Source organism: Procambarus clarkii, chromosome 18, assembly GCF_040958095.1.
Source record: "Procambarus clarkii isolate CNS0578487 chromosome 18, FALCON_Pclarkii_2.0, whole genome shotgun sequence".
NCBI classification, from domain to species: Eukaryota; Metazoa; Arthropoda; class Malacostraca; order Decapoda; family Cambaridae; genus Procambarus; species Procambarus clarkii.
Window position 1 is genome coordinate 18,516,781 of NC_091167.1, and position 13,220 is coordinate 18,530,000.

General features: G+C 43.5%; 1 protein-coding gene across 2 annotated transcripts; it reads left to right on the plus strand.

Moving 5' to 3' along the window:
• Positions 1–1,445: 1,445 nt before the first annotated feature.
• On the plus strand, positions 1,446–10,264 carry LOC123754518 (uncharacterized). 2 transcript variants are annotated; one of them, XM_045736987.2, is made up of 3 exons: positions 1,469–1,546; positions 3,686–3,792; positions 4,917–10,264. In XM_045736987.2, exon 3 carries the CDS (start codon positions 4,931–4,933, stop codon positions 6,620–6,622), a length of 1,692 nt encoding a protein of 563 aa, XP_045592943.1. In that variant the 5' UTR covers positions 1,469–1,546; positions 3,686–3,792; positions 4,917–4,930; the 3' UTR covers positions 6,623–10,264. The 2 variants fall into 2 exon arrangements, with proteins under 2 accessions (XP_045592944.1, XP_045592943.1); XM_045736988.2 differs by lacking the exon at positions 3,686–3,792 and having other exon boundaries at positions 1,446–1,546.
• The last annotated feature ends 2,956 nt before the right edge of the window (positions 10,265–13,220 follow it).

Genomic DNA, 13,220 nt, shown 5'->3' on the forward strand with positions numbered 1-13,220 from the left:
TACACTTGTACCAGGCTACCACGAGCCTTCAGCTACTCTTGTACGAGGCTAGCACGAACCTTCAGCTACTCTTGTACCAGGCTACCACGAACCATCAGCTACTCTTGTACCATGATCATCATGAACATGATCTAGGAAAATGTACATACATGGAAAATGAATTACAAATATTGGTTTTCTAGATAGAGCTAATATATACTATACCTAAAGCCACTAATATACACAACGTTTCGGCCAAGATGTGGAAAAAAATTTAAAAAACTAAGCCTTAAAACTAATTTAAATCAAAAGCATGTATTGAAATGAAATTAAAAAAAAAAAATAATGACATGAATGGAACAGCAGAAATTGGAAGATAACACCAGATAACTATTTTAACTAGATAACAGACGGACTACAATTTTCTTTACCTTTATACATGGCAGATATCAGCAGGTATAGAAGTTAGACATTAATCATTAATGTTTGATAATAACAAGACATAGGTTGACATTTAGGGGGTAAGGTAGGTTACATGGAGTTGATTAGGTAGTACTTAATAAATAATTATTTAGTTGATTAGGTAGTACTGCAAATATAGGGACCTACCTAGTTTATGGAACTCGTTCCCTAACGAATTGAAAAGCTGTCCAACCTACGCCTTATTCAAAAATAAAACCACAAAGTACCTAATCTGATCCTCCTAGTTTCCTCCCTAGTGCCTTAAACTGGCACTGTATCTTGTGCTACCCACTCCCCCAATATGTGTGCTTAAGCTCTTCAACTTCACTATTGTAATAATTGCTATCATATCTTATGTCATGGGTTGTTATATTGAACACATATTTTACTACATTATACCTATCTTCAGGTTAGCTTGAGATGATTTCGGGGCTTAGCGTCCCCGCGGCCCGGTCCTCGACCAGGCCTCCTTTTTGTTACACACCCCCAGGAAGCAGCCCAACCTCTTAAATAAATCAATAATATACCCAATAAAAAGAACATCAAAAAGGTAACACGTGAATACCTTGGGACACACACTGGCAGCAGCGCCCCTGACAAGAGGACAAGCTCAGCTCAGCTACCAACAGTGTCAGCAAGGCGGACAGCCAGCCCGCCTGCTCTCAGCATTCACTAGATTTCCCATTTCCAAACTTCTTCGTCTGTGCCTCTCCATCCTGTTTACACTATTCCCCCCGCCCCCCAAAAGAAAGGATCCCTATCCCCAACCACTATCCAGACCCTCCCCCCCCCCTATCCCCGGTCCCCAAGCCTGAATCATGGTGCAACACTGTAGCGCTGCCAAGTCGCACATTTAATACACCTTCCTCGTCTACTCAGCAACACACCTGATCGAAAATAAATGGAAAACGCAATCAATTCTCCTACTGCAATTTTTGAGTTAATAATGTGTGACTTTAAATGTTTTGTAAATAGCGAATACCTTATTATTTGGTAACGGCGGGGCGTTCAACATCTGGCAACGTGCGGGCTTCTTCAGTCAAGTTAGAGTTGAGAAGAGCGAGGGAGCAGGCGTGGACACACTCCTGCCAGGGAACCTATATTAGTGAGTATCATGGCGCTCTTTAAGTCACCGTGTACCATGTTACCCATCCTGTGAGTGGTGGGGAACCTTGCGTCCACTGAGCGGTTGATGTCCTCATCTTGTGAGCTGTAGTGGACCCACATTTAAATTATGGGTATTCACCTAGTTCACCTAGTTGTGCTTGCGGGGGTTGAGCTCTGCTCTTTCGGCCCGCCTCTCAACTGTCAATCAATCAACTGTTATTAATTACTAACTCATTTTTTTTTCGTACATACACATTCCCCCCCCCCTAGGAAGCAGCCCGTAACAGCTGTCTAACTCCCAGGTACCTATTTACTGCTAGGTAAAAGAGGCATCAGGGTGAAAAAAAAATCGAACCCGGACCCAAGGATTACGTTTCTCATTTGAATTCTTTAAGTCCAAATGAGTGATTTTGAAAACAAACAAAAATTGTCCATAAAGTTTACCTGAAACCCCTCCCCCCCCCCAGCGCCTTACACGGGATATTTAAAAAAAAATCCTGTTTAAGGTGCCATCCCTACTACTGTACATTGAGAGGAGAGGAACTAGTCTATTCTCTCTAGGAGATTGTTTACATATATCAGAAATAGTATTAGGTGCAAGGACTGAACCTTGAGGGACCCCCTTTAGAGACATCTCGCCACTCTGAGACCTCACCCTTGAGTCGCTGGCTTCTGGTGATTTGGTACTCATTCACTGGAGCACCTTCCCTCTTATTCTTGCCTGCATGTCCAACTGATGCAATAGTCTTTTATGGGGTACTGTCAAAGGCTTTCTGACAGTCCAAAAATAAGCACTCTGCCCACCCTTCTCTTGTCAGTTTTTTGTCCGCTGGTCAAAAATCCTATTAAACCTGTGTGGCATGATTTTCTATCCCAGAAGCCATGATATTGATGTGTTACAAAGTTCTCTCTCTCTCTCTCTCTCTCTCTGTCTCTCTCTCTCTCTCTCTCTCTCTCTCTCTCTCTCTCTCTCTCTGTCTCTGTCTCTCTCTCTTCTCTCTCTCTCTCTCTGTCTCTCTCTCTCTCTCTCTCTCTCTCTCTCTCTCTCTCTCTCTCTCTCTCTCTCTCTCTCTCTCTCTCTCTCTCTCTCTCTCTCTCTCTCTCTCTCTCTCTGTCTCTGTCTCTCTGTCTGTCTGTCTCTCTCTCTCTCTCTCTCTCTCTCTCTCTCTCTCTCTCTCTCTCTCTCTCTCTCTCTCTCTCTCTCTCTCTCTCTCTCTCTCTCTCTCTCTCTGTCTCTCTCTCTGTCTCTCTCTCTCTCTCTCTCTCTCTCTCTCTCTCTCTCTCTCTCTCTCTCTCTCTCTCTCTCTCTCTCTCTCTCTCTCTCTCTCTCTATCTCTCTCTGTCTCTGTCTCTGTCTCTGTCTCTGTCTGTCTCTGTCTCTCTCTCTGTCTCTCTCTCTCTCTCTCTCTCTCTCTCTCTCTCTCTCTCTCTCTCTCTCTCTCTCTCTCTGTCTCTGTCTCTGTCTCTCTCTCTCTCTCTCTCTCTCTCTCTCTCTCTCTCTCTCTCTCTCTCTCTCTCTCTCTCTCTCTGTCTCTCTCTCTCTGTCTCTCTCTCTCTCTCTGTCTCTCTCTGTCTCTGTCTCTCTCTCTCTGTCTCTCTCTCTCTCTCTCTCTCTCTCTCTCTCTCTCTCTCTCTCTCTCTCTCTCTCTCTCTCTCTCTCTCTCTCTCTCTCTCTCTGTCTCTCTCTCTGTCTCTCTCTCTGTCTCTCTCTCTCTCTCTCTCTCTCTCTCTCTCTCTCTCTCTCTCTCTCTCTCTCTCTCTCTCTCTCTCTCTCTCTCTCTCTCTCTCTCTGTCTCTCTCTCTCTCTCTCTCTCTCTCTCTCTCTCTCTCTCTCTCTCTCTCTCTCTCTCTCTCTGTCTCTGTCTCTGTCTCTGTCTCTGTCTGTCTCTGTCTCTCTCTCTGTCTCTCTCTCTCTCTCTCTCTCTCTCTCTCTCTCTCTCTCTCTCTCTCTCTCTCTCTCTCTCTCTCTCTCTCTCTCTCTCTCTCTCTCTCTCTCTCTCTCATGAGTATTTTTTTTTAAATCTTTATGTCCAATATTACTTTGACTAATGTAGGTTGGGGTCTGAATAGAGTATTTAATTAGAACATTAAAAAATCTATTCCGACCCCAACCCACACTCGCTGATATATCCCGTAGGCTTGTGGTCTGGTGAGGGTGTAACATATCTCTAGACGTTAAACTTTGGGAGTTTCTTCCCTGGGATCCGGACCCGTCAGCCTTGCCATGTTAGGCTGCTGCTCCAGGTGTGTTACAATGTAGCCTCTTCTACGAATTAGTGGGTAATTTGAGGTGACTCTAATTCTGTTAGTTTATATATAAAATGCCCATTTAAATTCCTGTTTGATCACCCATAACATACCTTAACATTGATATATAATATGCTCGATCTTCCCCATTATTATAGATTCTATGACATTATGTACTCTTGGTGGTGTGCCATCGACTTGGGGATAGTATGAAAATGTTTGCCATTAAATTTCCGTTTTCTTTAATAGGCACATGGCCCATTTGAGAGAACGGCATTGTATTGTAACCTAGTGGAAAGACTATTGTATTGTTGACACGACGAGTGTAATCGCGCACTTCACACACTCTTGGTGTAGGCCGCGATCATGATTCTACATTTATATGCATATGTCCGTGTAGGAAATTTAATTGCAATCACAGTGATATCAAATTTAACGCTGTAGAACAAGTGTGGAGTTGCCAACCCTGAAAAGAATAGAAACATTTCGTCGCTGTTTTGCGCTCACGGCTAGTGATCGATGTAGTTCCTTAGCTTTTTGTGTGATTTAACTCATGCTTTGGTGACATATACATATGTTCTTGTAGATCATTCTATTGCGAACACATTGGTACTCAAATAAAATCTGTACATTGAAAATTAAGGTCAAGACAGCGAAAAGAGTATGCACTTTTCAGTGTTGCCGCTCGATCACCCGAAAACGTCCAATTCACCTCGCGAAAGTCGAAGTTCAGTCCAGTGCGTGGAGGGCGTGAAAGTGTTGTTAAACAGCTGTGGAAATCCACTTCCTCACAATTATAATAAATGTGAGATCGCTGGATCGTTTCACGCATAGGTTAACAAATATGAATGAGTGTGAGTGGATATAAACAAAAATATTTAGTGTGGGCCAATTGGCCTTCTGCCATTTCGCTGGCCCTTATGTTCTCTTGTCTGCCTCTATAAACAATTATTTATATGGAATCTGATTAAACTTCAGAGTATCTTGAACCCCAGTCCAATATTAGGTTATTAAACTCGTGACTGATGTTGGCTATATCATGTATTAAACACTTCCAATAATTGACTAATCCATTTTAATATTGTTCCTTAAAAAGTAACTACAACAATGTTGTTTTACAGAGTACTGTTGCGGGATGGAGACTGCCAAAATGAACTTGCTCGAACACTGCTCAATGGCGAGAGAGGCGGATGGACTCACAATCTATGAGATAAAACCTAAATGTGTTCAAGAGGACCAAGAGAAGAAGATACAGGTAATGTCAATTGGACCTGGCAACAAGGGACCCAGCAAGTCTGTTCTTCTGCTGGGACAGACAGGCGCTGGCAAGACCAGAGTCGTCGACGCCATGATCAACCATCTCTTTGGTGTCAAATTTACTGATAATTTTAGGTTCCAGTTGAAAGATCAAGTTGAAAATAATGATCTCCTACAAGTAGAGAGTCAGACGGAGTATATCACTGCCTATATTGTCTACTATCAAGCAGGAATGGCTCTGAATTGTAATTATATATTGATAGATACTCCTGGGTTTTGTGACACTAGAGAAGGCTACGGTAACGTCCTCATACAGAGGCTGACTAACTTCCTGACAAGTAATTATGGTATAGATGAGCTTAACTGTGTCGCTTTAGTAGCTCAAGCAACTAAAAATAGGATAGTGAAAGACCAGATAGACATGTTAGACGAGTTTACCTCTGCTTTGGGAAATAATATTGGTGACATAACACAGGTTTTGGCTACATTTGCGTCAGATAAATCTTCGACAGTTGTTGATGTGGTGAAATGTGTTGGAGTTAAATTTGTTAACGCTTACCATCTTGATAATGGGATTCTGTTTGTTTCACCAAATGTTGATGCCTCCCAGACGGACGAACTTATTTATTTTAAACATAGATGGAAAATGATGCAAGAAGAGTATGCTAAGTTTTTCGAAGAGTTGCAGCCATCCACTCCGGTAAACCTCAAGCAAACACGAGACCTTTTACTGGAACATAAACTTCTCGAGGAAACCAAAAACAGGCTGAGAGGCAATGCTACAGACACGGCCGAGGTGAAGAAAATGAAAAAGACTCTGACGAAAGAACTAAAGAAGATTTCAGATGAACAAGACACATTCATACGAACCAAAACTGATAGGAAGATGAGAATCAAGAAGGAATACATAATTGCAGGATATCATGCACATAATTGCCAAGAGTGTATGCAGACTTGCGAAGATTATTGTGAAGACCCATCTAATGCGCCTGCTTTTGGGATGGGGATTTCTTATGGGTTGGTCACCGGAATGTTTACAGGGGCAGAGTTAGGAGTCTTTGGGGGTCCCTTTGGAGCAGCAGTTGGTGCAGTCGCTGGTCTATTGACCGGAGCTTCTGTTGCAATGTTGTCTAAAAGAACATTCAAAGATTGCAAACTTAAACTTGGCATGAAGGACGTCTGCGGGAAATGCCATCACAGTAAAGACGAGCATAGGATAGTACGATACCGATATGTTCCAACAATGCCGGAAGACCTTCTTGAATATTGCGACAAAGAAAAGTGCCATAATTTTAAAATACAAACACAAAAGTTCGAAGCGGATATTAAGAAGTACATGAGGGATTTACAAGACCTTGAACAAAAGATGAATCTTGAAGCCAAAGCTTTAGTGGAACACACACACAAAATAAATAAGTTGAGTATAAACGACAAGCCCTTGTCTCCAGAGTCAATTATAAGTGATATGATCATGGAGGAGCGGGAGAACACCCTCATAGTGGAGTGTCTGCAAAATATAAGGACTGTAGTAACGAACATGTCATCAGTGTGTCGGGCAGTAATGTATTAGTTAATGGCCATAAACACTAGACACTGCTGGTAGCCTAAGAAATATAACTAATAAATAAATATATTTTTATTTAGGTAAAAGTACATACATACAGAGTTACAAACAGAATGTTGGATTTCTAGATAGAGCTCGTATATACTATGCCTAAAGCCACTAATACGTACAGCGTTAAGGTGTGGGGAAAAAATATATAAAAATTAAGACTTAAGACTAATTGAGATCAAAAACATTCATTGAACTGAAGTAGAAGAAAAAATGACAATAATTACATGTTGAATTAACAACAGAAATTGCAACAGAGGAACAGAATGTAATTTTGAGTAAATAAACAGACGGATTACAATTGCCTTAAGTTTATTAATAGAAGATATTAGCAGTGTTACAAGTTAGTAATTAATCATTAATATTTGATAATAGCAAGATATAGGCTGCCATTTAGGATGTAAGGTAGGCTACATGGAGTTGATTGGGTAGTAATTAGTTTTTCTCTTAAACTGGTGAGAGATGGGCAGTTTGACGTGACTGGGAAGGTCATTCCACATTCTGGGTCCCTTGATTTGTAGAGCATTTCTAGTTTGGTTAAGTCGCACTCTTGGAATATCAAATAGATATTTGTTTCTAGTGTGGTGCCCATGGGTTCTGTTACCACCTTATAGGAAGCGTTTAAGGTCAGGATAGGCATTACTGTTCAGAGTTTATATGTATAGAGTACACATGAGAGGATGTGTAGTGACTTAATATCTAACATATTCAAAGATTTAAGTAAAGGGGTCGAGTGATGTCTGGGGCCAGAGTTAGACATTGTTCTAATAGCAGCTTTGTGTTGGGTAATTAGAGGACGTAGATGATTTTGGGTAGTAGAACCCCAAGCACAAATACCATAGTTGAGATATGGATAGATGAGAGAGTAATAGAGCGTCACCAGGGCAGGACGGGGTACATAATATCTGATCTTAGAAAAAATCCCAACTGATTTTTTAACTTTTTTAGTTATATTTTGGATATGGCCTTGGAAATTACGCTTATTATTAATGAGAACGCAACGGAATTTACCGTCTACTTCGTTACTAATTTGGAACTTGTTAATTCTTAGATTAATTTGATCAGAGGATTTATTACCAAACAAAATATAAAAGGTTTTTGTCAATGTTAAGGGTGAGTTTGTTAGCAGTTAGCCAAAGATGGACTTTATTTAGTTCAGAATTCACTGTGTCATTCAGAATAAGAGAATTAGGACTGGAGAAAATGAAAGTTGTGTCAACAGCAAATAAAATTGGCTTGAGGTATTGAGAGGCATGTGGAAGGTCATTAATGTAGATGAGAAAGAGGAGAGGGCCAAGTATGCTGCCGTGTGGAACACCAATGTTGATGGGTCGGGTGGGAGAAATGGAATTATTCACAGAAACATACTGGAGCCTGTCAGTAAGGTAAGATTTAAGGTATTGCAGGGAGTGTCCTCTGACTCCATAATGATGTAATTTAAGAAGGTTATTGTGGCTGACAGTGTCAAAAGCCTTACGCAGGTCAACAAATAACCCAACAGGGAACTCATTTTTATCAAGAGCTGCATGTATCAAGTTAATCATATTAATAAGTGCATCATTTGTGCTTTTTTGGGTCTGAAGCCATATTGGCAAGAGCTAAGTATATTGTGTTTAGCTAGATAAGAGTAAAGTTGTCTGTAGGTTAACTTTCCAAATATTTTAGGCAAGGTTGGCAGTATTTATATTTATCTGTAATTGTTGACATCAGTGAGATCACCACTTTTATGGACTGGGGATACACTCACTTTTTAAGAATATCAGAAAATGTTTGGAGTTCAAGTGATTTGTTAAAGAGCTGTGCAATGGAAGGAGCTAAAAATCTAGAGACTTTTTGTAAATTAGAGTTGGTACCTCAGCAAGAGCACTGGGCTTTGTTTTAAGAGAAAGGACTATATCATTAACATCAGAGGAATTAGTGGGAGTTAGGTACAGAGACTGGATTTTTTCCTGCATGGTAATCCTTAACATTAGTTAGAGAGGATGGGATATAATTTGCAAGGGATGTGCCAATGGATGAGAAGAAAGTGTTGAATTTAATGGTAGTGTCAAAGGCAGATATCACACCATCGTCATTGGCTACGAGTGTTGGTTTATTATTCAAGATCTTCTTTAATCCCAATATTTGGGAAATAGTGCTCCACGTTTTCTTCGTGATGCCCTTAAATGGTTTGAATTTAATTTCATATTAGTTTATTTTGGCTCTCCGACTTATTTTGGACTGCATTGGCGAGTACCTGCACGAGGCTTCTTTAGAGATGACTCCTAGCCTATACTTCTTCTCATAATCATATTTTTTGTTGATAGATTTAAGTATAGACTTAGAAAGTCATGGGTTGTTTAACCTTTCAGTTGTGACTTTTTAGTTAGCATTAAACAGCGGGTATTATAGTGGCTCAGAGTTTTGTGAAGAAATGATTGCACCGCTTGGTTAATGTTGTAACGTTTCTATTGTTACGTAAAGTATGGTGATGTGAGGTGTTGCCCGAGCAACGCCTCACCTCATTCATCTCCAAAGGTTGACAGGAATATTAACAATGCATTTGGAGCGAGTATATTATTGGGATAATCTACTCGCTACAATGTTTACTATATTACCGTATTCAGCCTCCCAGTTGATATTACCAGCAGTAGCAGCAATACAACTGCTTATAGAAGTTTCATTGTGCAGCCTAAAGCTTATATTCATTGCCTCTAATGAAGGTTTATTAATGTTTGTTAGAAAAAAATGTGGGGTAATGGTCTGTGATCCCAACACTGATTATCCGTAAAGTGGAGAGGTTATGTTTGTCCAGCTGTGGTCAAGAATCCTCATCAGCAGAGTGGTAGTTACTTATACCGCAAATTTACCAAATCTTTCCGATAATGTGTGCAGGCTGATGCTGGTAAATAGTTGTTAATGACACATGGGAGAGTTGAGAGTTCTTTATATATTGTAAAGCAGTGTCATGGCTGGCGCTAAAACTTATTTTATTAAATAAGTATTGAATTTTTGGTTGTTTACCTACTTTAGATCTAAGTGAGATAATTGGGTATAAGTTTGGATGGATATAAATTCTATAGGAGTTATATAATCTACAGCTCCGTATAGCCAGGAGCAGCCTCGCATGGGCTCACATACCTTCTGCAGGAGTCCTATATGTCTGTGTCCTTCGTCCTTGTGATTATGTAAGGCCTGCCTGACGGACGTGTTGGGGACCCATGCCTACAAGACCCTCATTTGCGTTGAACTGTGATGCTCTCATCTTATCTGCAAGAGTTGTTCCTGTTGAACACAGGCTTGGCTGATAACACGTTTCCACCAAGTTGGTTAACTGTTACAAGTTCTTGGATTCAAATAAATGGGAAAGTTTTCCGTATGGTTTGCAGTGCTGCACTTTATTAAATTTATATTCATAGTGGCTTAATTTGACTAAATATTTTATTAGCGTTAGTGCTTGTATGTTCCTATGGAAACAAAGTTTGTGTATTCTTTTCCATTTTTGTATTGGCTTACCTGACTGACCGCTTTCATTACAGTAATAATACTCTGTATTCCTTTGCATCTGTAATTAAAATAAAAATGGTAATTCCTATATGCATTTATATTGTAAGTGTAATAGTAATACTTTTATTTATCCTACTTGTGTGTAAAGTCAGTGGGTGTAGCAATCAATTTTGACAGTGTAATAGCCTAATATTATCACAGCAAGTGGTGGTACCTTCAACAAGCCGCCGGCTTCCTGTCTTCGTCGAGGCCACTTGTGTTAGTGGCTTTCGGGTAAATTCAGGTAATTATCATTTTAAAATTATACCAATAATTTCCTGGATATTTTAATGGATTATTAAGTTAATTCTCATTTGTTAATTATTACTATGTGATTTTTTTTTAATTTAATTTATGCATCCCATACCTATCCTGTGGGTGGTAGTGGTGGACCCCCATCCCTATCCTGTGGGTGGTAGTGGTGGACCCCCATCCCTATCCTGTGGGTGGTAGTGGTGGACCCCCATACCTATCCTGTGGGTGGTAGTGGTGGACCCCCATCCCTATCCTGTGGGTGGTAGTGGTGGACCCCCATGCCCATCCTGTGGGTGGTAGTGGTGGACCCCCATACCTATCCTGTGGGTGGTGGTGGTGGACCCCCATACCTATCCTGTGGGTGGTGGTGGTGGACCCCCATCCCTATCCTGTGGGTGGTGGTGGTGGACCCCCATGCCTATCCTGTGGGTGGTAGTGGTGAACCCCCATGCCCATCCTGTGGGTGGTGGTGGTGGACCCCCATGCCCATCCTGTGGGTGGTAGTGGTGGACCCCCATACCTATCCTGTGGGTGGTAGTGGTGGACCCCCATACCTATCCTGTGGGTGGTAGTGGTGGACCCACATGCCCATCCTGTGGGTGGTAGTGGTGGACCCCCATACCTATCCTGTGGGTGGTAGTGGTGGACCCCCATACCTATCCTGTGGGTGGTAGTGGTGGACCCCCATGCCCATCCTGTGGGTGGTAGTGGTGGACCCCCATACCTATCCTGTGGGTGGTAGTGGTGGACCCCCATACCTATCCTGTGGGTGGTAGTGGTGGACCCCCATACCTATCCTGTGGGTGGTAGTGGTGGACCCCCATCCCTATCCTGTGGGTGGTAGTGGTGGACCCCCATGCCCATCCTGTGGGTGGTAGTGGTGGACCCCCATACCTATCCTGTGGGTGGTAGTGGTGGACCCCCATGCCCATCCTGTGGGTGGTAGTGGTGGACCCCCATACCTATCCTGTGGGTGGTAGTGGTGGACCCCCATGCCCATCCTGTGGGTGGTAGTGGTGGACCCCCATGCCCATCCTGTGGGTGGTAGTGGTGGACCCCCATACCTATCCTGTGAGTGGTAGTGGTGGACCCCCATGCCCATCCTGTGGGTGGTAGTGGTGGACCCCCATACCTATCCTGTGAGTGGTAGTGGTGGACCCCCATACCTATCCTGTGGGTGGTAGTGGTGGACCCCCATACCTATCCTGTGAGTGGTAGTGGTGGACCCCCATACCTATCCTGTGAGTAGTAGTGGTGGACCCCCATGCCCATCCTGTGGGTGGTAGTGGTGGACCCCCATACCTATCCTGTGGGTGGTAGTGGTGGACCCCCATACCTATCCTGTGGGTGGTAGTGGTGGACCCCCATACCTATCCTGTGGGTGGTAGTGGTGGACCCCCATACCTATCCTGTGGGTGGTAGTGGTGGACCCCCATACCTATCCTGTGGGTGGTAGTGGTGGACCCCCATACCTATCCTGTGGGTGGTAGTGGTGGACCCCCATACCTATCCTGTGGGTGGTAGTGGTGGACCCCCATACCTATCCTGTGGGTGGTAGTGGTGGACCCCCATACCTATCCTGTGAGTGGTAGTGGTGGACCCCCATGCCCATCCTGTGGGTGGTAGTGGTGGACCCCCATACCTATCCTGTGAGTGGTAGTGGTGGACCCCCATGCCCATCCTGTGGGTGGTAGTGGTGGACCCCCATACCTATCCTGTGAGTGGTAGTGGTGGACCCCCATACCTATCCTGTGGGTGGTAGTGGTGGACCCCCATACCTATCCTGTGAGTGGTAGTGGTGGACCCCCATACCTATCCTGTGGGTGGTAGTGGTGGACCCCCATACCTATCCTGTGAGTGGTAGTGGTGGACCCCCATACCTATCCTGTGAGTAGTAGTGGTGGACCCCCATGCCCATCCTGTGGGTGGTAGTGGTGGACCCCCATACCTATCCTGTGGGTGGTAGTGGTGGACCCCCATACCTATCCTGTGGGTGGTAGTGGTGGACCCCCATACCTATCCGGTGGGTGGTAGTGGTGGACCCCCATACCTATCCTGTGAGTGGTAGTGGTGGACCCCCATGCCCATCCTGTGGGTGGTAGTGGTGGACCCCCATGCCCATCCTGTGGGTGGTAGTGGAGGACCCCCATGCCCATCCTGTGGGTGGTAGTGGTGGACCCCCATGCCCATCCTGTGGGTGGTAGTGAGTAGTAGGAAACAAGACAAGTACCGGCTGTTTTGCTTTTTTCGACGGCCGGTACTTGTCTCTCGTGTTTTTTGTTACCTCAGCACAGGCATCGCCAATGGTCAATGACGTCATCGGGTAGCCAGTCTTCAATTTGCCTGGGGGTAGGATTAAAATGCCGGTCCATGGCGTACCCAAATTTCGTTACCCCAGTGACCCATGCACAGGCATCTCTAATGGACAAATGACGTCATCAGCTGACTAGTCTTCATCTTTTTTTTTTTTTTTTTTTTTTTTTTTTTTAAGATATATACAAGAGTTGTTACATTCTTGTACAGCCACTAGTACGCGTAGCGTTTCGGGCAAGTCCCTGGAATACGATCCCCGCCGCGAAGAATCGTTTTTTCATCCAAGTACACATTTTACTGTAGCGTTAAACAGAGGCTACAGTTAAGGAATTGTGCCCAGTAAATCCTCCCCGGCCAGGATATGAACCCATGACATAGCGCTCGCGGAATGCCAGGCGAGTGTCTTACCACTACACCACGGAGACTGTTTTATTCTTCCCCGAATAAGTCAGTTTACTGAAAT